Source organism: Armigeres subalbatus, chromosome 1 (genome assembly GCF_024139115.2).
Source record: "Armigeres subalbatus isolate Guangzhou_Male chromosome 1, GZ_Asu_2, whole genome shotgun sequence".
NCBI lineage: Eukaryota > Metazoa > Arthropoda > Insecta > Diptera > Culicidae > Armigeres > Armigeres subalbatus.
Window position 1 is genome coordinate 178,084,304 of NC_085139.1, and position 27,025 is coordinate 178,111,328.

At 44.3% G+C, this 27,025-nt stretch overlaps 1 protein-coding gene across 3 annotated transcripts in view; it reads right to left on the minus strand.

Moving 5' to 3' along the window:
* LOC134205563 (uncharacterized) overlaps positions 1-27,025 on the minus strand; it is a 624,943-nt gene that overhangs the window by 154,461 nt on the left and 443,457 nt on the right. For all 3 annotated transcript variants that reach the window (XM_062680895.1, XM_062680894.1, XM_062680896.1), the window contains 2 exons: positions 19,693-20,166; positions 19,383-19,629 (listed from right to left, as the gene is read on the minus strand). In XM_062680895.1, the coding sequence (XP_062536879.1) occupies positions 19,383-19,629; positions 19,693-20,166 (721 nt within the window). The remainder of the gene's footprint in view (positions 1-19,382; positions 19,630-19,692; positions 20,167-27,025) is intronic.

Sequence of the window (27,025 nt, forward strand, 5' to 3'; positions counted from 1 at the left end):
ACAAGGGTTAACAGCTTCAAGCAATGGTTGTATCGAGCACTGTGACGATTTTCAGGTAGGTGTTTATTTGATGATACCGTTTTGTAAAATTAGAAACAATCACGGCTCAGTGGTGTGGCATCGGAGAGCGAAATTTTGAAATCTATATTTTTATTTTCTACAATTGGATCAATTAGGAGTAAAACAAGTGCTTGAAAAATATCGAGTATTGTGAAAAATAAATGGGAGACTTTTTAAAAATTATCAATCATGAACCTACGGCTTTCAAACAGTATAAATCATTAGTTTTCTGTGCAGTGAGCCGGGAACCGGGTCCATAGGCCCAAGTAGGGATTTACCCTATAGGATATAAGTTATAATTGGAAACGGCTCACCGGATTTTAAGTAGTCGCGATCATGTGTTCAGTCAATAACACTCAAGACCTTTTTTTTATAAACACTCTCCCATGCTTGGACACGGACAACCAGACAGCTTTTTACTCCTCTAACGTTGCAATAATGATGGCAGGAGCTTTTTAAAATCAATTGACCACTAAATAATCTGTAGGAGATAGCAATCTTGTATAACGAAAAAACTTTGGAATAGAAAAATCAAAAGAAAGTCGAGACGAGCCAGCCTTGGGCTGAAAGTCTCGATAATAAAGGCAAAAAAAGAATCAAAAGAAAAATGTTTAATTTTGTGAAAAATGTTACTCAACAAGAAATATTTAGTACAGTATAACATGCAGAGATGAAAATGCAATGAAAAGTCAATTATTGCGTCATTTCAACGGAATTTCCTTTTGATGAAATTTCACGGACACCGAGTGTTAAAACTTGGATCATGTTTCGACACAGGGATTGGGCCTTTTTCAGGTGGTAATTGTTTGGAACATTTTTTGGAACATTTAATGTCATACGTTCCATTTAAATAACAATCATAATTAGGCGGAATGTAGAGCGTGAAACGATACAAATATTGAGAAGACTTAATCTCAGTATTAACACGTTGGAAAACGAATAATCTTGATCCGTAGCTGTGAAATTTGATATTTAATAAATTTGATAATTTAATCAATTAAATATCAAATTTCACAGCTACGGCTGAACATTTTAACAAATTTTTCGCTCATTTGCACGTGTGCAAATTTGGACTAGATTTGGATATGATTTGTATTTGATTTGGATTGGACTTGCATTGGATTTGGATTAGGTTTGGTTTGAATTTGGATTGGATTTGCACTGGATTTGAATTGGATTTGGATTAGATTTGGATTAGATTTGGAATGAATTGGATTTGGATTGGATTTGGATTGGATTTGACTGGATTTGGACTGGACCGATTTGACTGATCTGACTGGATTTGACCTGACTGGACTGGATTGACCTGGACCGATTTGACTGACTTGGACTGGATCTGGACCGACTTTGACTGACTGGATCGACCGATCTGGAAACGGACTGATCTGGACTGATTTGACCGACCTGGACTAGATCTGGACTGGACCTGACTGGATCTGGACTGGATCTGGACCTGATCTGAACTGGATCTGACTGACTGACCGATCTGACTGACCTGGATCTGGACTGGACTGGATTGACTGACCTGATCTGACCGACTGGATCTGACCTGACTGGATCCGACCTGGACTGACCTGGACTGATCTGACTGGACCTGGACTGGATCTGACCTGACTTGGATCTGACTGACCTGACTGGATCTGGACTGGATCTGGACTGACCTGGACTGGACTGGACTGACCTGACTGATCTTGGACTGGATCTGACTGATCTGGACTGGACCTGACTGACCTGACCGACTTGGACTGGACTGGATCGACTGGATCTGGACTGACCTGGACTGATCTGGACTGGATCTGGACTGGATCTGACTGACTGACTGGACTGACCTGACTGACCTGACTGGATCTGGACTGATCTGACTGGATCTGGACTGATCTGGACTGATCTGACTGGACCTGACCGGACCTGGACTGGATCTGGACTGGATCTGGGATCGATCTGGATCTGGACTGGATCTGACCTGGATCTGGACTGACCTGGACTGACCTGACTGACCTGGACTGGATCTGGACTGGATCTGGACTGACTGACTGGATCTGGACTGATCTGGACTGGATCTGGACTGACTTGACCGATCTGGACTGACCTGACTGAACCTGATCTGGATCGGATCTGGACTGACCTGGACTGACCTGACTGATCTGACCTGGATCTGGATCTGACTGGACTGACCTGGACTCGACTGACCTGACTGGACCTGGACTGGACTGACCTGGACTGATCGGACTGATCTGGACTGAACCTGGACTGACTCCGAACCGACTAATCTGACTGACCTGGACTGACCTGAACCGACTGACTGGATCTGACCTGGACCTGGGGAACTGAATGAACCTGGATTGACTGACCGGGGATTGGACTGACGGACTGACCTGGGACTGACCTGACCGACCTGACCGACCTGGACTGGACCTGGACTGGATCTGACCGATCTGACTGGACCTGACTGACCTGACTGGACTGGATCTGACTGGACCTGACTGGATCTGTTGACTGGATCTGACCTGGACTGACTGATCTGACCTGATCTGGACTGGACTGGACTGGACCGACTGACCTGAACTGGATCTGACTGACCTGACTGACCTGATCGGGATCTGACTGACTCTGACCTGGACTGATCTGACTGGATCTGACTGGACCTGGACTGGACTTGGACTGATCTGAGATCTGGACTGGACTCTGACTGACTCTGACTGACCTGGACCGATCTGGACTGATCTGGACTGGATCTGGACTGGATCTGGACCTGACTTGGACTGACCTGACTGGATCTGGACTGGGACTGGACTGACTGACTGGACTGGACTTGACTGACCTTGACTGACTCTGATCTGACCGATCTGACCGACTGACTTGGACTGACCTGACCGATCTGGACCGACCTGGACTGGATCTGGACTGGACTTGACCTGGATCTGGACTGACTGGACTGACTGACTGGATCTGGACTGACCTGACTGGATCTGGACTGACCTGACTGACTGGATCTGGATTGACTGGACTGGACTGACTGACCTGGACTGACCTGGACTGACCTGGACTGACTGACTGACCCGACTGGACCTGGACTGATCTGACTGACCTGACTGACCTGGACTGGATCTGGACTGGATCGACTGGATCGACTGATCTGACTGGATCTGACTGGATCTGACTGACCTGGACCGATCTGGACTGACCTGGACTGGATCTGACTGGACTGACCTGGACTGGATCTGGACTGACCTGACTGACTGGACTGGATCTGGACTGACCTGACTGGATCTGGACTGACCTTGACTGACCTGACTGGATCTGGACTGGATCTGGACCGATCTGACTGGACTGGACCTGGATCTGACTGACCTGGACTGACCTGACTGGATCTGGACTGACCTGACTGATCTGGACTGGACCTTGGACTGGATCTGACTGGATCTGGACTGACCTGGACTGACTGGATCTGATCTGATCTGACCGATCTGACTGGATCTGGACTGGACCTGACTGACCTGGACTGGACTCGAATTGACTTGACCGACCTGGACTGGATCTGGACTGGATCTGACTGGATCTGGACTGACCTGGACTGATCTGGACTGACCTGGACTGGATCTGGACTGACCTGGACTGACCTGGACTGGATCTGGACTGGACTGACTGGACTGACCTGGACTGACCTGACTGGATCTGACTTGGACTGGATCAGCTGAACCTGGACTGACTTGACTGGAGCGGACTGGATCTGGACCGACCTAGGACTGGACTCTGACTGACTGGATCTGGACTGGACTGACCTGACTGACCGGATCTGGACTGACTGACCTGGACTGGATCTGACCGACTTTGGACCTGGGACTGACCTGGACTGACCTGGACCGAATCTGATTGACCGACTGGATCGGACTGATCCTTGGACTGGATCTGGACTGGATCTGACTGACCTGACCGACCTGGACTGATCTGGACTGACCTGGACTGACTGATCTGGACTGGACCTGACTGGATCGGACTGACCTGGACTGGATCTGACCTGACCTTGACTGACTGGACCGACCTGGACTGACCTGACTGGATCTGACCTGACCTGGACCTGACCGATCTGACTGGATCTGACTTGGACTGACCTGACTGGATCTGGACTGGACCTGACTGGATCTGGACTGACCTGGACTGACCTGACTGGATCTGGACTGGATCTGGACTTGACCTGGACTGACCTGGACTGGACCTGACCGATCTGACTGACTCTGGACTGACTGGACTGGACTCTGGACCGATCTGGACTGATCTTGGACTGACTGACCGACCTGACTGATCTGGACTGGATCTAGACTGGACTGACCGATCCTGACTGGATCTGGACTGGATCTGACCGGACTGACCTGACTGATCTGGACTGGATCTGACTGGACTGACTGACTGGACTGACCTGGACTGGATCTGGACTGACCTGACCGACTGGATCTGGACTGGATCTGACTGGATCTGGATCTGGACTGACTGACTGACTGGACCGATCTGGACTGACCTGGACTGATCTGGACTGGACCTGACTGACTGACTGACTGACCTGATCTGGACCTGACTGACCTGACTGGATCTGACTGACTTGACTGGACCTGACCTGGATCTGGATTGACCTGGACTGATCTGGACTGGACCTGACTGACCTGGACTGGATCTGGACTGGATCTGACTGACCTGGACTGGATCTTGGACTGGACTTGACCTGGACTGACCTGGACTGACCTGGATCTGACCGATCTGACTGACCTGGACTGATCTGAACTGGACTGACCTGACTGGATCTGACTGGACTTGACCGACCTGGACTGGACCTGACCGACTGACCGACTGGATCTGACTGACTTGACGACTGGATCTTGACTGGATCTGACCTGATCTGGACTGACCTGGACTGACCTGACTGATCTGACTGGATCTGGACTGGATCTGACTGACCTGACTGATCTGGACTGGATCTTGGACTGGATCTGACCGGACTGGATCTGACCGACCTGGATCTGGACTGACTGATCTGACTGGACCTGGACTGGATCTGGACTGGATCTGGACCGACCTGACTGGATCTGGACTGGATCTGACCGACTGGACTGACCTGGACTGACCTGACTGACCTGGACTGGATCTGGGACTGACCTGGACTGACCTGGACTGGACCTGACCGACCTGACTGGATCTGGACTGGATCTGGACCGACCTGGACTGGACTTGGACTGGACTGGACTGGACTCTGACTGATGACTGACCTGGATCTGGACTGGATCTGGACTGACTGGACTGGATCTGGACTGACTTTGACTGACTGGACTGACTCTGACTGGACTCTGACTGGACCTGGACTGGACCTGGACCGATCTGGACCGACCTGACTGGATCTGGACTGACCTGGACTGACCTGACCGATTTGACTGGACTGGACTGACCTGACTGAACCGACCTGGACTGGATCTGGACTGACCTGGACTGGATCTGGACCTGACCTGGATCTTGAACCTGACTGGATCTGACTGGATCTGACTGACTTGGATCTGGACTGGACTGGACTGGATCTGACTGGATCTGGACTGATCTGGACTCGACCTGACTTGATTGACCTGACTGGACTGGATCTGGATTGGACCTGACTGGATTTGACCTGACTGGATCTGACCTTGGACTCGACTGGATCTGGACTGGATCTGGACTGGACCTGACTGACTTGACTGACCTGACTGGACTTGGACTGGATCTGGACTGACCTGACTGACTGGATTCTGACCTGGATCTGGACTGGATCTGGACTGGATCTGGACTGATCTGGACTGGATCTGACTGGATCTGGACGACCTGGACTGGATCTTGACTGACCTGGACTGGATCTGGACTGACCTGGACTGATCTGACTGGATCTGGACTGATCTGGACTTGGATCTGGACTGACTGGACTGACCTGGACTGACCTGGATCTGGACTTGACTGGACTGGACCTTGGACTGGATCTGACTGACTTGACTGGATCTGGACTGGATCGGACTGGACCTGGACTGATCGGACTGACTGGACCGACCTGGACTGGATCTTGACTGACCTGACTGGATCTGGACTGACCTGGACTGGATCGACTGGACTGGACTGGACCTGGACTGGACTGGACTGGATCTGGACTCGATCTGACTGGACTGGATCTGGACTGACTTGGACTGGATCTGGACTGACCTGGACCGACCTGACCGATCTGGACTGGATCTGGACTGACCTGACTGGACCTGGACTGGATCTGACCTGGATCGACTGGACTGACTGGACTGGACTGGACCTGACTGACTGGACCCAATTGACCTGGACTGACCTGGACTGATCTGGACTGACTCTGGACCTGACCTGGACCTGGACTGACCTGGACTGGATCTGGACTGGATCTGGACTGACCTGACTGGATCTGGACTGGATCTGGACTGGATCTGGACTGACTTGACTGGATCTGACTGACTCTGGACTGACCTGGACTGGACCTGACTGACCTGGATCTGACCTGACTGGACTGGACTGGACTGATCTGGACTGGATCTGGACTGGACCTGACTGACCTGGACTGGACCTGACTGGATCTGGACTGACTTGACTGGACCTGACTGGATCTGGACTTGATCTGGACTGACCTTGACTCGACTTGGACTGGATCTGGACTGGATCTGACTGACCTGGACTGGATCTGGACTGGATCTGGACTGGATCGGACTGACCTGGACTGGATCTGACTGACTGGACTGACCTGACTGACCTGGACCTGGACCGACTGATCTGACTGATCTTGACTGACCTGGATCGGACTGACCGATCTGGACCGATCTGACTGGACTGGACTGGATCTGACCTGACTGACCTGGACTGACCTGACTGGACCTGACCTGGACTGATCTGGACCTGACCGACTGGACTGACCTGGACTGACTGGATCTGGACTGGACTTGGACTGGATCTGGACTGGATCTGACCGACCTGGACTGGATCTGGACTGGATCTGGACTGACCTGGACTGGATCTGACTGACCTGGACTGACTTGGACTGGACCTGGACTGGATCTGGACTGGATCTGACTGATCTGGACTGATCTGACCGACCTGGACTGGATCTGGACCGACCTGACTGGACCTGACTGGATCTGGACTGACCTGGACCGACCTGGACTGGACCTGACTGACCTGACTGACCTGGACTGGATCTGACTGGATCTGGACTGGATCTGGACTGATCTGGACTGATCTGGACTGACCTGGACTGGATCTGGACTGGATCTGACCTGGATCTGACCTGATCTGACCTGACCGACCTGACCGATCTGACTGGATCTTGACTGGACCTGGACTGGATCTGGACTGACCTGACTGACCTGATCGACCTGGACTGATCTGGACTGACCTGGACTGGACCTGACCGGATCTGGACTGATCTGGACCTGACTGGACCTGGACTGGATCTGGACTGACCTGACCTGACCTGGACTTGACCTGACCGACCTGACTGGATCTGACCGGACCTGGACTGACCTGGACTGGATCTGGACTGACCTGACTGGATCGACCTGATCTGACCTGGATCTGGACTGACTCCTTGACCTGGACCTGGACTGACCTGGACTGGATCTGGACTGGATCTGGACTCGACCTTGAACTGACCTGACTGACCTGGACTGGATCTGACTGGATCTGGACTGACCTGGACCGAATCTGGACTGATCTGACTGGATCTGGACTGACCTGGACTGACTGGATCTGGACCGACCTGACTGACCTGGATCTGGACTGACCTGACTGGACCTGGACTGACCTGGACTGGATCTGGACTGGATCGGACTGGACTGGACCGACTGACCTGGACTGGATCTGACTGGACTGACTGGATCTGGACTGGATCGGACTGACCTGGACTGGATTGACTGGACTGACCTGACTGGATCTGGACTGGATCGACTGGATCGACTTGGACCTGACTGGACTGGACTGACCTGACTGACCTGGACTGGATCTGGACTGACCTGGACTGACCTGGACCGATCTGGACTGGACCTGGACTTCGACCTGACTGGATCTGACCTGGATCTGGACTGGACTGATCTGGACTGAATTCTGACTGACCTGGACTGGATCTGGACTGACCTGGACCGACCTGGACTGATCTTGACCGATCTGGACTGACCTGGACTGGATCTGGACTGACTGGACTGGATCTGGACTGGATCTGGACCTGGACTGATCTGGACTGACCTGACCTGGACCTGGACTGACTTGGACTGATCTGGACTGACTCTGACTGATCTGGATCTGGATCTGACTGACCTGGACTGACCTGGACTGACCTGGACTGGATCTGGACTGGATCTGACCTGGACTGATCTGAGATCTGACTGACCTGGACTGGATCAGAATCGACTGACTGGACTGACTGACCGATCTGACTGGACCTGGACTGATCTGGACTGGACCTGACCTGACTGACCTGGACTGATCTTGACTGACTTGGACTGGACTGACCTGACTGACTGGATCTGGACTGACCTGGACTGGATCTGGACTGATCTGGACTGACTGACTGACTGGATCTGGACTGGACTTGGACTGGATCGACCGATCTGGACTGGATCTGGACTGGACCTGACTGGACTGACCTGGATCTGGACCTGACTGGATCTGGACTGGACCTGACTGGACCTGGACTGACCTGGACTGGACTTGACTGACCTGGACTGGATCTGACCTGATCTGACTGATCTGGACTGATCTGACTGACCTGACTGGATCTGGACTGGATCTGGACTGACCTGGACTGGATCTGACTGATCGACTGGATCTGGACCTGATCTGACCTGGACTGACTGACCTGGATCTGGACTGACTGATCTGACCTGGACTGATCTGGACTGATCGGACTGACCTGGACTGGATCTGGACTGGATCTGACTGACCTGGACTGATCTGGACTGACCTGGACTGGATCTGGACTGGATCCAGACTGGATTGGACTGACTGACCTGATGGACTGGATCTGACCGGATCTCTGACTGGACCTGACCGACCTGACTGGACTGACTGGACCTGGACTGATCTGACCGACCTGGACCGACTGACTGGATCGACTGGACTGACCTGGATCTGGACTGACTGGACTGACTGGATCTGGACTGATCTGGACTGACCTTGGACTGACCTGACTGGACTGACCTGGACTGGATCTGGACTGACTGGATTGGATCTGACCTGACCTGACTGGATCTGGACTGATCTGGACTTGATCTGGACTGGATCAGACCTGGACTGACCTGACTGGATCTGGACTCGACCTGACTGGACCTGACTCGGATCTGGACCGACCTGACCTGGATCGACTGGATCTGACCGACTGGACTTGACTGGATCTGGACCTGATTGATCTGGACTGGATCTGGACTGATCTGACCTGACCGATCGACTGGACTGGACTGGATCTGACCGATTGACTGACCTGGACTGGATCTGGACTGGATCTGGACCGATCTGGACTGACCTGACTGGACCTGACCGACTGGACTGGATCGATCAGATCTGACTCTGGACTGACTGGATCTGATCTGGACTGGATCTGGACTGATCTGGACTGGACCTGGACTGGATCTGGACTGGATCTGGACTGGATCTGGACTGACCTGGACTGATCTGGACTGGATCTGGACTGATCTGGACTGGATCTTGGACTGACCTGGACTGGATCTGGACTGACTGGACTGGATCTGGACTGGACCTGGACTGACCTGACTGGATTTGGACCTGATCTGACTTGGATTTGACTGATTTGCCTGATTGGACTGGACTTGACTGGATTTGACTGATTGACTGACTGGACTGACTCATCTGACCTGGATCTGATTTGACCTGGATTTGGATCTGATCGACCTGATTGACCAGGACTGACTGGTACTGAGGGATTTGACATGATGATCTGGACTGGATCTGGACTGATCTGAATTGAATCTGGACTGGATCTGGACTGACCTGACTGACCTGACTGAATTTGGACTGATTTGGACTGATCTGGATTGATTTGACTGATTTGATTGGATTTGACTGGACCTGGACTGATTTGACTGATCTTTGACTGACTTGACTGGATCTGGACTGACTTGACTGATCTTGACTGACCTGGACTGGATCTGACTGGATCTGGACTGGATCTGGACTGAATTTGGATCTGACCGGACTTGGATCTGATGACGATCTGGACTGGATTGACTTGACTGGATCTTGACCGATTTGATTGGATTTGACTGGTTTTGGATTGATTTGGATTGACTTTGATTGATTTGACTAGATTTGGATTGGATTTGGATTGGATTTGGATTGGATTTGGATTGGATTTGGATTGGATTTGGATTGGATTTGGATTGGATTTGGATTGGATTTGGATTGGATTTTGATGTGGATTTCATTTGTTTGAGATAGAGTTCGAATTTATTTTGGATTTAGATACACAATCGATTTTTTGGAGTGTGGTTAAAAATCTTGATGACTTTTAAAATATTCGGGGGAAATTGATCCATCTCCAAGAACTTGTTTTGATACAATTAGAGGGGTGCCCTCGCGGAATTTTCGAATTGCAGTGCGTATACATGAACGATTTTTGTTATTGAATTCGATAGCGCGATCCCCTTTATATGATGTCTACGCAATACATATTTTTTCATGCCAACCCTTCATCAAATCTGTCAAATCCACAAAAAAAATAGAAGCCTGAGAACAGATTTATATTTTTGAAATTTTTTCGCCAAATTTTTGTATGGGTGACTAGTGGGGGATCAATTGTCCCCATATTGAGGTAATAACTTCTAATCCAAATATCCTAAAACTTTGATGAAATGTTGACATTGTCATCAGTACAGATCATACAGCATATTTATGGCTTCGTTTTTTTCATACGGAGGGATTTGGTCATTGTTATGAAAAGTTGTTCAAATTTTACGCGGTCAATGTAAAAATCTTTAGGAAGGTCAAAACATACAAACCGCCATGCAGAATAAATATAATTGTCAATCCAAAAAATAACTCGCCATATAAAGGTCATTTATCTAGAGGATCTATACTAAAAAATACGCTAGAACAAAACAACTTTGGTTCTCCATAAATCTGGGGGTGATCAAGTCTTCACGGGGATCAAGTCTCCCCACATTCCCCTGCACCTAAGCACTTCAGTGTATGTAGCAGTCTTTAGAAAATGAGAATCAAAGTCAAATGAAACGTAAGTTGCTCAGGTGCATGGTGATATCATTTTTTGGAGTGATCCACGTTTTAGTGCGTAAACTACGAGCTATAAAAAACAAAATAAAATATTGAACAATCTCGAACGATCTCGTTCGAATTCCGTCCACTGTGGACGAATTTCGAACAAAAGAACCAAAATCCGCACAGCTATTATTCTACTTAATAATTAAATTAAAGCATACAGATTAGCTAGACTACCACTATAAATAAATCAATACGCACCTTGAGAAGAGGTCCCTTTAATTTAAACTCCACTGAGCTTATTTTGTACATTACAAATTTCAATTTAAACACAGGCACTTTTGACACAATTATGCATTGGCGTAAATAAGGGGGGGCCGGGGGGGCCTGGCCCCCTCCAGACCTACTTGTGCCCCCCCCCCCCCCCAGAAAATTTTGAAAAGTAATTCCAACTTAGTCAGTTTTTATTTCATTTACATATTTCCTACATATTTCTTAATTTCTTTTTTGCTCTCGCTATATAATTCTGGCACAGAAAGATATAAAATTATAAAACTTAAGAATCTTTGTTACAATGACAGAAAAATCAACAACGCATTCCATTGAAAGTATAAGAACAAAACTTAGGCAACCTTCGCCCTCACAACAGAGATTGCATTAAAGACATATTTTTATAATCCTCAAAAGATCTTGTTCCATTTAATTTTTTGGCGATTTCATAAGGATCATCGGAAAACTCTTTTGTGCCTGCTTTAGTTAGAATTTGTTTTTTAGGATAAAAAAAATAGATTTAGAAACCAGTTCGTATCAGAAAACATTTCTTTTTCAGCACAATTCAGATCGATTTGGTTGCTTCTCAAGTCTCTTTGATTCTTGCAGAGAAATCTCTCACCTATTCAGAAAACCATAATAAAGCCTCTTCCTAACGTCAGTAACTACAAAAACCCTATGTTATTCTGGAATTTGATTTATGACTCATAATTTTATGACTTATGGAATTTATGACTCATAAAAAACATTTTAGGATTCCAAATTTGTGCACATAGCATACATTTTGGAATTGCATGAATACTTATATTGATTATGACAAAATTTCGTGGAATTTATTCCACATCTAAAGAGTTTCAAAAATTAAAATTTAAAAAAAAAACGAGATCTTTATGCATTAAGTAATCATGGAAATGCTTGAAAACTTTCAGAAATATACTCATATCGAATTTCATTTATAGATAATTCGAAGAAGATTCTTGAAGATTACACACTTATCCACATTTAGTAACATGGAGACACAGCGTTTTGAAGCAATCACAGCATCATTGGAAATCAATTGTATTATTCGCGATTTTTTTTATGTTAGTTCTAGGACGAATGAGCGATAAACTTAGTCAAACAATTTCTATTGCAATCCATGCGCACAGTGCTTTAAATCGCCTTTGAAAATTACATCCCACCAGCTGGTGCCATGGCCCCCCCTAGACTGAGACTCTAGTTACGCCTATGCAATTATGGTCAACACACTAACAAATGGCAACTGAAACTCAGCATTTGCTTGGTGCCATTTTGTTTTGGGTTTTTGTTATTGGAATTTCAAAGCCTACTTCCCACTTCAATGGCCAAAAAGCTTACTGCAAGTATATGAACAATATGAGGTAAATTATTTATAAATTATTTAGGGGGAAAGACGGCTTTGGCAGGTTTTGTTCTATTATTGGCAGGGGGGTTTTTGTCCACCAAATTTTATAAAATTTGGCCACAATATTCTTTGATATGTAAAGAATGTTTAGGCCAAATTTGAGCCTAGTCAATCATAAAAAAACCCCCGCTAATAATAGAACAAAACCTGGCAAAGCCGTAATTCCCCCTACCTTAAATCCCTTTCAATTTATTAATATCTCATGAGGTTTACGGACTTCAGTTATCTACCGATTTTGGCCCACACGCGTGGCGACGGTAGAATGCTCCTGGATTTATTTATTTTTTAAGCTCAAATCGTTCATGCTTTTCTGGATTTAACTTAAATTTGTAATATATTTCTGTTTTATTTTGCTTTAAAATTTTGATTTAAAATGAATTTTACACAAGTTAACGATCAGTTTATATTATCTTCTTCTTCTTTTTCAATGGCTCTACATTCCAACAGGAATATGGCCTGCTTTTCAAATTTTTTTTTTTTTTTTTTCATGTAACCCGTTGGCAGTCTCTCGACTCAAACTCTACTCCGGGTCCATCCCTGTTATTCCCCACGGTAATTAAATTTGCTTCTATGAGCCTCTACTTTAGATCAATAACAGACGTTCCTAAGCCACGTTGCTCAAATGGTCACTGTTTTAGGCCTGATCCAAATAGTTTTATTAAATAGTCCCCTTCAATAACATAACTGATCACCGTTTTCACCATTATAACTATCACTCATCACTCCAACTTAACACTAGGTCTATTCCTGTTGATCCGGTGATTAAATTTGCTTCTACGAGCCTCTATTTTTGATCATTAACAGACGTTTCTAAGCTACGTTGCTCAAATGGTCACTGTTAAGGCCTGATTCAAATAACTCTAATTTTAGCTCTGATTCAAATAGTTTTCTATAAAATAATCCCGGTAGCATCACTTATTATCGTTTTCACCACCATCACTATCATAATTACTATTATCCCTGTCATCACAAATATCTTATTTACAGTCATGAACACACACAATGAATCGATCTTCAAAACAGCGCTGTTATATATCATATAAGAACCGACATTTCTACTAGCTTTCATTGGACATGTACCGAATATTTTACATTATTTCTAGTATAATTATAAAATGATTCCCACTTCTAGCACCTCACTCAATATTGCATTTCATTCTTCATACTCACTACGACCATGTTCCCATCCCATTTAAATCAACTTTATCTTTTACCTAGCTTCTTCTGTCACTATGTCTATACCACCAATACCAACTTGTGTATTAACCTTTTCACTAACACTTGCATAACCACACAACATCACCATATTCATATCAACAACCATTTTTTTCACAATTTCATCGAGATCAGCAATCATCACTACTATCCCTACTACAATGTTAACGCAAACAAAAACTAGTCAGTCATTTTGTTTTCTAAATTAGCAGTTTCCATCAAACAAATGAAGCTCAACAAATAATAAGCTTATAATCTATCGCGTCAGTCAGTCTTATTGTAGATATGATGACAAAGAGAGAAAACTCGAATAGAAATGCATTTTGAAACAATAATAACGCACTAGATTTTGATAAATATGACTCGTTTAAAATTTATTTTGGAATCTATTTAGTCTATTTACCAGGCCACACTTCAGAACCGTGCGCCCAGCAATCATCAAAAATTCTCAACTTAACAACACCGAATACTGTTGCTATGGGCCTGTTGGTCTTCAAAAGCTTCGAAATCGCCTCCGAATAAGATTCAACAGGTAATAATTTTACAGACATTTTTTGAGCTTCGAATTTTTGATAGGCTTAGGAAGGATAGGCTGGTAGATCTTTATGTCTATGGATCTATTGTTAATCTAGTCATAGTTATGTCGAATGTTTCGCACTGTGTCATTATTACTCAGTCTGTCTTAGTTATCTTATGTTTCCTACGTTATTCAGTTCAATTCTATACTCATTGTAGATTATGTTACGTTTTGATGTCAGTTCATTGTCTCTATCGCTAAAGGTCACTAAAGGTATGGGGATTGCTAAAGGTTGCTAAAGGTATCCTAGTTCAAGCGTATAAGTAAGCACCGCTTAAAAGTTAAGCAAACGTGAAGAAATGGTCTTTAAGTTGTCTAATAGTCTCAAAGCCTTACATACAAGCGTAGCATTACTGTAATTTTATGGGTCGTGGTCAGCTATAGGATTCACTTTTCGGTGGCAAAGTACAGCTTCATCACGCCTATTCCCTATCTATTAGAAAAAAATATCGAGAATGAAGCCAATGTAAGATTGTTTGCATACCATCGTTTTAATTTGTGGTATATTTAATTATGGCTCGTTAAAGTGAGACATAACAAAATAAAAAGGTGCCACGTTCCTAGTTTTGATAAAACTTCTACTCAGTGATTCCAAGAGTCAATTCCCTATTAATGTCTTGATGGTATTTTCTACTGGTTAATTCCTACCTAGCTATGTTTAAGCGTGGCTACGACTCATCATCATCAGGGAGCGCTTCAGAAAAGTATTGCCGCATAGCAGAGATCATTATCACTGATGAAAAGGACCTCTACCTGTCTGCACCACTATTCAAGGCTCCAAGATACGATGTCCATTGAATCACATGCACATGCGTAAAATCAGTGCATCAATGCCGGATTATATGTGACGCGGCATTAAACAAAAAATAGTCAACATGTGATATCACCACGACATGATATGTCTTTGGTTGCCATATCAGTGCTAATGGCGTAAGCCCAACCATCGCGGCAAGATAACATATCCGAGGGGAGGGAGAAATAATGTAAGAAAAATGCTTGAGAATATCATTTCAAGACCAAAGTCTCAAAACTACCCATACTCTGCTGCAAATAAAGACCCAAACGACGACCCGACGAATTCAACAGCTCTCCCATGCAAACCAACACCATCAACACGCACGCGAGGGTCTCTGCTACCTGTTGATAGTGCTGGTCCGCGCGAGAGCGCCACTAGACTCCCGAAATCGACGCTCGAGCTCGAGTCCTTGCCCACAAAGACAAGTCACTGTTCAAACGAATGTTGCCTTAATTGACTCCCCCATCCCGGGCACAGATTCTTTCCGAAGGATACTCACCGGGAAGCCAAGCACCAGAGATTGAGGAAAATCAGATAATCCAGGCGTCTTGGGTCTGTTATTTAAGCAGAGAAGATGTTATAGGTGATATTCTCAATACGGCCGTTCAGAATGGTTCAGCGGATGCAAATTATGGATCATTATTAGGTCTTGTAATTTTAAACAAAACGTTCAGACTACACGCGATAAACTATGAATATTATTATATCGGAGTTTTTAATTAGGATCGCGAATCAAGTAAAAATACTGATAAGTATAAGTATACTACCGACATTGTATTTGTGATCAAAACTGACATTGTGTTTTTAGTTAAAACACAAGTATACTAAATACGTAACGGAATAAAGTAGTGTTATTAAAAAAATTACAATAATTTACATTATAAATTCTGATTAATATCAAGATACTGATCCAACATCACATCTTCAAGGGCTCCTCACAAGCTACACATTTCATTCAGGCACTTTAGAACGTCCATGTAGTAACTTGTTCACACTTGAAATCTGCCTCGACCAAGTTGGCAGAACGCGCCCTTACCCTTTCTGAACCAAAGGGCAGGGAGGAATATGGCCTGCTTTTCAAATTAGTATTCTATTAGCATTTTCTCTTCTTAATTGAAAGTTTTTTTGCTCGCCATTGCAGGAGTATCGAGAAAATTTCCCAATTGGAACATCCTAGACCAAACCGAGAATCGAACTCTCCATCTTCGAATTAGAAATCCTACGCCTTTGATCGCAAGGCTACTGGAGACCCCCGTTTATAATATGTTGGCTTTGAATCGAATCTACATTGCATTTGGCTGGATTTTGATGTTTCTATTAATTTATAAAAAGGGATTCGAAGTATTTTTTTTGTATTACACCATAGCCTGTAATGAGCTATTTGAATATGTTTGATATTTAATTTGGAATAAGAGTGAATTGAAATTTATTTAATTATGGTGTGATAAGCTTTCTTTATGTATAGTGTTCAGTTGATATGATCAGGCCTATAAAGTATTTTAGAATCTAGGGTAGCTACACGTTTGAAAGAAATACACTACAAAAGAGTACACAGATAAAAATATGTTGTGATTTTAAATGTATTTTCATGCACATATTTGGAGCATGCAAATAAACCTAACATTCAATCGATCTCATTGTTCTATTAAATCGAAATAAATTTAAACTGTGCTTGCATGTAAAATTCAGTCTGAATAAATTGAATATCGAATGTTAATTCGTTTGATGGGATAAGCTGCAATGTTACACGTCGTTGAATTTTCAAAATTATTTGCTGTGTATATTCTGATTGAAAACTAATTGATTGCTAGCATAAGAATGCAATGAAGTGAATCATTTTTTCAATATTTTATAGACCTGATCTTATCTACTAAACAGTGTTGGCACAATCTTGCGTTGCGTTGCGTTGTAACGGAGTATTTCGTAGATTGCATACTAATAGCTGTCATGTATATTCTTTAAATTTCAGTGTTGGCACAATCTTCTGAGTGAAAACGATTATGAATCAGTATCTTCAACCAGAGATCCAGGAAAACAAAACGCTATCACATGCTGACCTGAGTGGGGAGTGACGCTGAGGTGACAGTTCACGCAGGCAAGTGGTTCTAAACGTACTGATCGAACAGTTTTGAAATGGTGTTAGGATCATAAAATTGACATGCCGCAGTCACTGGCCATCGCCTAATCGTAATCCGATTAAAATACTGCTGTTAAAAAGCAGAAATAAAGATGAAGTCGTGGAGTCGAATCTAGGAAGCCTAATATGTTATTGGATTTTTTATTTTCATTACGTGCCGAACCTGGTTGAGTCTATGCCATGCAGAGTTCAGGCAGTTATCGCAAACATTGCCTCTAGGGTTATTGTTTTTTGGATTCATACACGCGAAAAAAAGCGTTCATGAATTCGTGAACTGGAACGTTTTCTGGAACGTTCTGGTAAACGTGACTGGTGTTCCCGAATCCATGAATTAAATCACGGTGTATTTATTGTTATTAACAATAGTACAAATACTATACTTAATGTTTTAATACCTTATAAATGTTTAAGCTTGTGGAAGCTAGTGGAAGGATATTTTACATTATTCGTATGAGTGATACTATTTTATTCTCATCAAAAATTAAGAGTTTTTATACCTTCGTAGAATTCATTCGGGGGTTGGTGGTCATATGGCTACCCCTTCTGCCTCATACGCAGGAGGTCGTGGGTTCAATCCCAGGCCCGTTCCATTTCTCCACTTTGTATCTTTTCATATATTTCTCATGTTCTAGCAATCGCTAGAACTGGAAATGGGCTTTTCATACCGTTTCCATCTTCTATCCCTATACCTACAACTTGGTTAGTTCTAGCAGGTTACTGTTAGAATTCGGAATGAGCGAAAAAAGTTCATTTTCGACATCCAATTAGAATACTACACCACCCTTTCATAACTATCACATTGGCAACCCGTTAACCAAGACGAACCTCTGCCATAAAACCTTAACCCCAAGATTCCAATAAAAATCCGCAGGAGCTCGTGGCGAGTGCAGAGGTGTTCTCGGCTTGCAGTGGGCGAGTGACTGCATCATCAATTCCTTCCCATCCCCGATGACCGTGAGGACGTGGCCAGCGCCGTTATCGACTATCCAAAATACTAGAGCTGTCGGACTGTGCACATTGAGGTTGGAGAGCAAATCCCATGCTTCCATCCATTGGTTCCCTGTGCAATTGCGATTGTTCTGGTCGATCACGGAGTAGCAACTACGAAATGCACGGTCATCATGCTCATGATCATGCTCATGCTCATGCTTCGTAGAATTCATTCGAATAATATAATCAGTTTTTTTTAAGTGCTAAAACAAATTTCCTAAGCACATTAGCACATTAGTCTCTGTTTGGCAACGAAGATCAATTGAAGAGATGCTAGTCTTATCAGTGCATAATCGAAAGAGTACAAAAATGCTTGCCTCATCCAGGATAGTCTGTGGAAGGATCTTATTTTCAGATTCTTAGTAAAACATACACATACTTGAACGAAGAGTTTGTTTAAACGGAAACGTAACTGACAAATAAGCACATCATATTTTAAAATTTATCAACCAACGCATTAGACACAAAAATCATCGACATGTACTCGCTGACTTCAACACGCCATCATAAATTCATCGCTCAACATAAGGCTCAACATGTATCTATCTCGTTGGATGCCAGCATCACTGAACTGTTTGATGCCCAATAAACTGGCTCGCGCACAACAGAAACATTAACGGAAATTTTCTCTTACATTATCAGCCAGATGCTACATTTTTCCCATTCCACTCACCTGTCATTGCTCTGGAGTTGGTGGTTCGTTCGTCCTTGGTGCTACTGAGGTCAGAATCGAACAGGTCTTTCACCCGATTGTAGATGACTTCCTGGGGGTCATGCAGGAAGAAGGATTCTCCCGACACACTGCCGCTGGGGCTCGGCGGCGTTGACGATCCGTGCCGCATTGGATTGATATAGACGCCGTCGTTTGGTGGCACTGTTCCGTAGTAACTATCTGGCGACTGGCGGGTGTATAAACCGTCCTAAAATTAAAAATTGCGGTTTTAAAAATATGATTGCTTATAGCTGAAAAGATGCTTGCTCACCTTTGTCTGCCTTATCGTCGGTGGATGAAGATAAAATGGTTCGGAATCTGAGCTGCCAGAAGACGACTTGGACATCATCGTATTGTGGTGTGACGATGGTTTGTTCTTATTGTAGTAGTGGTGGCTGCTCGAGTGCTTCTTCGATATCCGCTTCTGCTGTTGTGGCGATGAAACCGCTAGCTGCTGTTGCGATCCATATATCTCCGAATGTCGGGGTTGTGATTGCTTGAGCTGTTTCGCTTCGACGTAGTCGGGCTCTCGGTTTCCGTGCTGTACCAGGGCGTTTAGGCACTCGACCTGTTGATTTTCGGCAGCATCGTTGATGGGACTTTTACCGTACTTGTCCAGTGACAGTTTGGCTCCGTGGCTCAGCAGCCACCGCACTGCCGTAAGATGGCCACGGGAGGCGGCAAAGTGAAGCGGAGTGGCACCATCGCCGTCACGTAAATTTGGATCGACACCTTGATCTTCGACCTGCGGTGGAGATTGGATTTTAACACGATATTAAATTTAAATTTCTTCAGTTAAACGCGATGCGAGCTCGGTAGCAGCGAGTACGGAAAAACGTGTCTAATCCCGAGGTAAAACTTGCTGCAACTGATCCGAGACCTAGTTATTCGCGCAAGTTGCAACAGCTCGCTTCGGGACCTAAGCGCTGCAGCACTGATCGTCCGACGAGATGAACGGCCACCGGCCAGATGGATGGACGGGAGCGAATGTGGAAGATAATGATCGAAAGAGAGCAGCGAAAGCGGACGATGCATGTCGATTACGTCACGATAAACAAATTTCTTCTTGCCGGAGTTAAGAGACTTGGAACAACAGAAGTGGCGTTAGGGGGGCTTATGAATCCTTCGCCAAACTTTTTAAGTTAGATCTGGAAACTAAACTCAGCTACAAAAATATCTAAAATAATTGCAAATCGTTAGTTATCTTTTTGGTGTTATTTTTATAGCTGATTCACGATTACGATTTTTGTTATCAATCTTTGATAAAGAAGAACGTGTGGTATTAAAGATGATAAATTAAATTGAACGAATGCTGTAAGTCTTAGCATCCCTTTGCTTAACTATCTGTTGTCCTTGGAACACAGAATGACTTCATAATTGATGTCAAAACTAGTGATTTTATGAGATACAAATATGAACGTATTGAATTTGGATGAAATGAAAACTATTTAAAAAACAAAAACATTCACTTATGGCTCTTCAGCAAGCATATTGTTTTAAAAAATGGACCCCTTCCAGTGGACATTGATAACGCCTGTGTACCATGCTCGAATTAGCCTATGCTCAACAAACGTGCCAGGCCGAAGAACATTAACGAGCTAACTGAATCAGATCATAGGCATACTAATTTTGCCATACAGTTGCTGATACTGCTGCTGCTGCTGCTGACCACCATGGGCAATGGGGGAGCCGGTTTTTCGCCGATGCACTTGTCCTGATCGGTAGCAACTAGTGCAGAAGCTGAGACGATAAAGTGCTATTTGCTGTACAGTTAGTACTAAATTGCATCTGCACAAACATGGGCGCAGGCACAGATTTTTCCGATGCTGTTGGAAGCTTTCGTGTAGTAAACATTACCTACTGTTGTTATTTGGACTTATTGTAGCTAGTTGGCTCTTACTCTTCAACAAAGTGGATCCCTCTCAAGACAGACGTTTCGATGGTAGGCATATTCCAGGGAACGGTACACTTTGTACCGAGATGATGCTTACCAATAACAACGCATGTCGTACATCATCTTTACCCCATCATAAAGCGGTAAGTAGAGCCCGAATGCTTGAACGTGTGGTGGTACGCATAATTCGCCTATTCCATTCACGATTCATCACCGTTGCTGCTATTCTCTATTCATACTCGGTTCAAAACAAGAAATAAAAGGCGCACCAATGCCGGTAATTGTGATAAATACCATTCCAAAACAAGAAATTTTAATTATTTGTGGGCAACAGACGGACAGGGAATGTTAGGTGAAAACATGATTGATAACGCACTCTGAAGTCATGAGCTGCGTGAGGCCGATGGGAGAGCGACATATATGATAAATTGTTTAAAAGCTTAAGTATAGAAACATGGAGTCTCCAGTTCGCCTTGCAAGCAGAGGCGTAAGATTGCCAATCTGAAAAGGCGGAGTTCGATTCTTGTTTAGATTCGGTAAAACAATTTTCAATGGAGTAAGGGAAAATCAATTGACCAATAAGTACAGGGGATGGACAAAATAATTAGGATAGGCAAATTTTGGGTAAAATTAGATGTGTTGTAACTATCTTAGTTATCATCCGATTTTGACAATTCAGGCATGCCCGAACTAGAAAATTAATGCAGTTTGACGGTATGTCCATGGAACCGACTATGGCCACCGGATTCCGGAGATATTCCGGGTTTTTCGGAGGTAGGTTCAAAACCGTAAATTTGAGGTGGATATTAGGAGAAGTTGTGGTTAAAAATTGAATAATATTAGTAACCACAAATGAAGTAGGGCTCTTGCTGATTGGAACCATATATTGAGATTTGGAATCGGACCAGAATCAAGTGAGATATGGCCATTTCTTTAAAATCGGTTCCGATCGATACTTATCAAAGGGGTCACGCCACAACTTCATTTGAATCTCGCTTTTTGATAGATCGGCCACTATGATTTTATTCTAGAAGGGCTCTAATGTGTCCAGAATGAAAACCCAATTGAATAAACGGATCCTGGAGTCGCTGGGATGTCCCCGGGGTTTTAGCACCAAAATCAGTCATTCGACGGCTCTTTTTTCATGGTTTTCGATCAGGAAGCGAAGTATGAATATAAAATGGTCCATTGGCGGCTCTGACCGCTTCCAGGATCTACGGATTGGCCCCGGGGAACCTGTTGAAGGGGACATTTTAGTTTTACCACCAAAACCAGTCATTCGACGGCTTTTTTTTCATGGCTTTAGATCAGGAAGCGAAGTATGAATATAAAATGTTCAATTTACGGTTCTGACCGCTTCCAGGACCTACGGATTGGCCCCGGGAACCTGTGGAACGGGACATTTTATTTTACCACCAAAACCAGTCGTTCGTCGGTTTTTTTTTATGGTTTTCGATCAGGAAGCGAAGTATGAATATAAAATGGTCCATTGGCGGCTCTGACCGCTTCCAGGATCTACGGATTGGCCCCGGGGAACCTGTTGAAGGGGACATTTTAGTTTTACACTCAAAACCAGCCATTCGACGGCTCTTTTTTCATGGTCTTAGATCAGGAAGCGAAGTATGAATATAAAATGGTCCATTGTCGGCTCTGACCGCTTTCAGGATCTACGGATTGGCCCCGGGGAACCTGTGGAAGGGGACATTTTAGTTTTATCACCAAAACCAGTCGTTCGACGGCTCTTTTTTCATGGTTTTCGATCAGGAAACGAAGTATGAATATGAAATGGTCCATTGGCGGCTCTGACCGCTTCCAGGATCTACGGATTGGCTCCGAGGAACCTGTGGAAGGGGACATTTTAGTTTTACCACCAAAACCGGTCGTTCGACGGCTCTTTTTCATGGTTTTCGATTAGGAAGCGAAGTATGAATATAAAATGGTCCATTGATGGCTCTGACCGATTCCAAGATCTACGGATTGGCCCCGAGGAACCTGTGGAAGGGGACATTTTAGTTTTAGCACCAAAACCAGCCATTCGACAGCTCTTTATTCGTGGTTATCGATCAGGAAGCGAAGTACGAAAATAAAATGGATCATAGACGGCCCTGACCGCTTCCAGAACCCAAGGATTGCCCCCGGGGAACCTGTGGAAGGGGACATTTTAGTTTTACCACCAAAACCGGTCGTTCGACGGCTCTTTTTTCATGGTTTTCGATCATGAAGCGAAGTATGAATATAAAATGGTCCATTGACGGCTCTGACCGATTCCAAGATCTACGGATTGGCCCCGAGGAACCTGTGGAAGGGGACATTTTAGTTTTAGCACCAAAACCAGCCATTCGACAGCTCTTCATTCATGGTTATCGATTAGGAAGCGAAGTACGAAAATAAAATGGATCATTGACGGCTCTTACCGCTTCCAGGACCCAAGGATTGCCCCCGGGGAACCTGTGGAAAGGTTTTAGCACTAAAATCAGTTATTCGATGGCTCTTTTTATAGGTTTTCGATCAGGAAGCAAAGTATAAATATAAAAGGACCATTGACAGCTTTGACCGCTTCCAGGACCTACTGGTTGCCCCCGAGGAACCTGTGCAAGGGGACATTTTAGTTTTTACACTAAAATCAATCATTCGACAGCTCTTCTTTAATATAAGCAAAGTATTAATATAAAATTTACCATTGATGACACTGACCGCTCTCAGGACCTACAGATTCCCCCCGGAAAACCAGTGGAAAGCAGCACCAAAACCAATATCTCGACGGCTTTTTTTTCCTGATTTTTGATCAGAAAGCGAAGCGTTAATGGATCTGACCGCTTCCAGGACTTACGGATTGCCCCCGGAGAACTGTGGAAGGGGACATTTTAGTTTTAGCAAAAAAAAAACAATATTGAGTATAAATTGGACCATTGAGGTGGTTATACAACAAAGCCACAAATCGGCCATCTTGGAAACCACGTGCTTGTTTTAGTGATTTTTCAAGAGCACGAATTGAGAGAACCATAACCCCCATGGGGATGAAACATCTGTAGATTGTCTGAAACTTGATTATGCATATGTACAACATGTGATAGATTTAGTTCGGAAAAGGTATTGGAGGGTAACCGCCCCTTCGGTGGGGTTTGATCCCACGACCCCAGTTCACCCCAGGTGGGGATCAAACCCCACCGAAGGGGCGGTTACCCTCCAATACCTTTTCCGAACTAAATCTATCACATGTTGTACATATGCATAATCAAGTTTCAGACATAGTAATTAATTTCCACTCCGGGTGGCTTAATACCCGGCATATAGGCAATTAACTTTGAATGTACTGATCTGTAGATTGTTTGCTTATTCATGCTAAACAATCGCCTTTAATTTCAGCATTGTACGACAATTATTACGCTAGATTTGAACTTTTGATAATAGGAGTAGAAACCCGTATGGTGAATTTGAAATTCACCACATGGCCTGATTGTATAATCACCTTAATGGATCTGACCGCATCCAGGACTTACGGATTGCCCAGGAAGAACTGTGGAAGGGAACATTTTAGTTTTAGCACAAAAACCAATCATTGGACGGCTCTTTTTTCATGGATTTCAATCAGAATGTGAAGTATGAACAAGAAATGGACCATTCACGGCTTTGGCCGTTTTATGGACCTACGGATAGCTCACGGGGAACCTGCCTACTTGGAAGCGGTCAGAGCCGTCAATTGACCATTTTATATTCATACTTCGCTTCCTGATCAAAAATCGAATGACTGGATTTAGTGCTAAATGTCCTCATTCACAGAATCCTCGAAGGCAATCAGTAGGTCCTGGAAGCGGTCAGAGCCGTCAATGGTCATTTTTAATTCATATTTCGCTTCCTGGTCGAAATCCATGAAAAAAGAGCCTTCGAATGACTGGGGTTGATACTAAAACTAAAATGTCCCCTTCAACAGGCTCCCTGGGGCCAATCCGTAGGTCCTGGAAGCAATCAGATCCGTCAATGGACCACTTTATATTCATACTTCACTTCCTGGTCGAAAACCATGAAAAAGAGCCGTCGAATGACTGGTTTTGGTGGTAAAACTAACTGGTAAAAACTGGATTGGCCACAGGTTCCCCGGGGCCAATCCATAGGTCTTGAAAGCGGCCAGGGCCGTCAATGGATTATTTTATATTCATGCTTCGCTTCCTGATCGAAAACCATGAAAAAAAAGCCGTCGAATGACTGGTTTTGGTGCTAAAACTAAAATGACTCTTTCCACAGGTTCCCTGGGGCCAATCCGTAGATCCTGGAAGCGGTAAGAGCCGTCAATGGACCATTTTCTATTCATACTTCGCTTCCTGATCGAAAACCATGAAAAAAGCCTTCGAATGACTGGTTTTGGTGCTAAAACTAAAATGACTCTTTCCACAGGTTCCCCGGGACCAATCCGTAGATCCTGGAAGCGGTCAGAGCCGTCAATGGACCATTTTCTATTCATACTTCGCTTCCTGATCGAAAACCATGAAAAAAGAGCCGTCGAATGACTGATTTTGGTGCTAAAACTTTAATGTCCCCATTCACAGGTTCCCCGGGGACATCTCAGCGACTCCAGGATTCGTTTATTCAATTGGTTTGTCATTCTGGACACATTAGAGGCCTTCTAGAATAAAATCATAGTGGACGATCTATCAAAAAGCGAGATTCAAATGAAGTTGTGGCCTGACCCCTTTGATAAGTATCGATCGGAACCGATTTTAATGAAATGGCCATATCTCACTTGATTCTGGTCCGATTCCAAATCTCAATATATCAGCAAGAGTCCTACTTCATTTGTGGTTACTAATATTATTCAATTTTCAACTACAACTTCTCCTAATATCCACCTCAAATTTACGGTTTTGAACCTACCTCCGAAAAACCCGGAATATCTCCGGAATCCGGTGGCCATAGTCGGTTCCATGGACATACCGTAAAACTGCATTAATTTTCTAGTTCGGGCATGCCTGAATTGTCAAAATCAGATAATAACTAAAGTAGTTACAACACATCTAATTTTACCTAAAATTTGCCTATCCTAATTATTTTGTCCATCCCCTGTAGAAGCTTTATGTTCGATCCTAAAACAAACTTTTTATACAAGGTCCTGAGACCCATAGTGTTATATACCAATCGACTCAGTTCAACGAATTGAGGTGATGTCTGTCTGTGTGTATGTATGTGTGTGTGTGTGCGCAAAAAGTCTCGCCATTTTTTCTGGCCTTTATCCTTAAACGATTTGCTTGCAATAAGTTACATTCATCGCGGTATCCTGGCCCATTGGTTCCTATTGAAAATTGACCGGATCGGACTATGGGATGAAAAGTTTTGGCCAATATTCATTTGTTTACACTAAAAAAATACAAAAGTCTTGCCATTTTTTCTGGCTATTATATTCAACCGATTTGCTCGCAGCAGACTGCACTCTACGGAGAATCCTGTCACATTGTTTCCTATTGAAACATGATCGGATCGGACTATGGGATGGTTATGGTTAAAATTCGTTTCTTCATTTCTGGTACACTAAGTACGAGTATAGGCTACATATTCGCTTCAAAAACAAAACTTTTATACGCGGACATAAGACCTATAGGTACACGATTGAAACTTTCAAATTCCTTGGCGTAGTTCTTGATAGCAATCATAACTGGAACATGCATTTAGAACATGCCATTACGAACTTTTGGTAGGCAATGGGGACTTAAGACGAAAA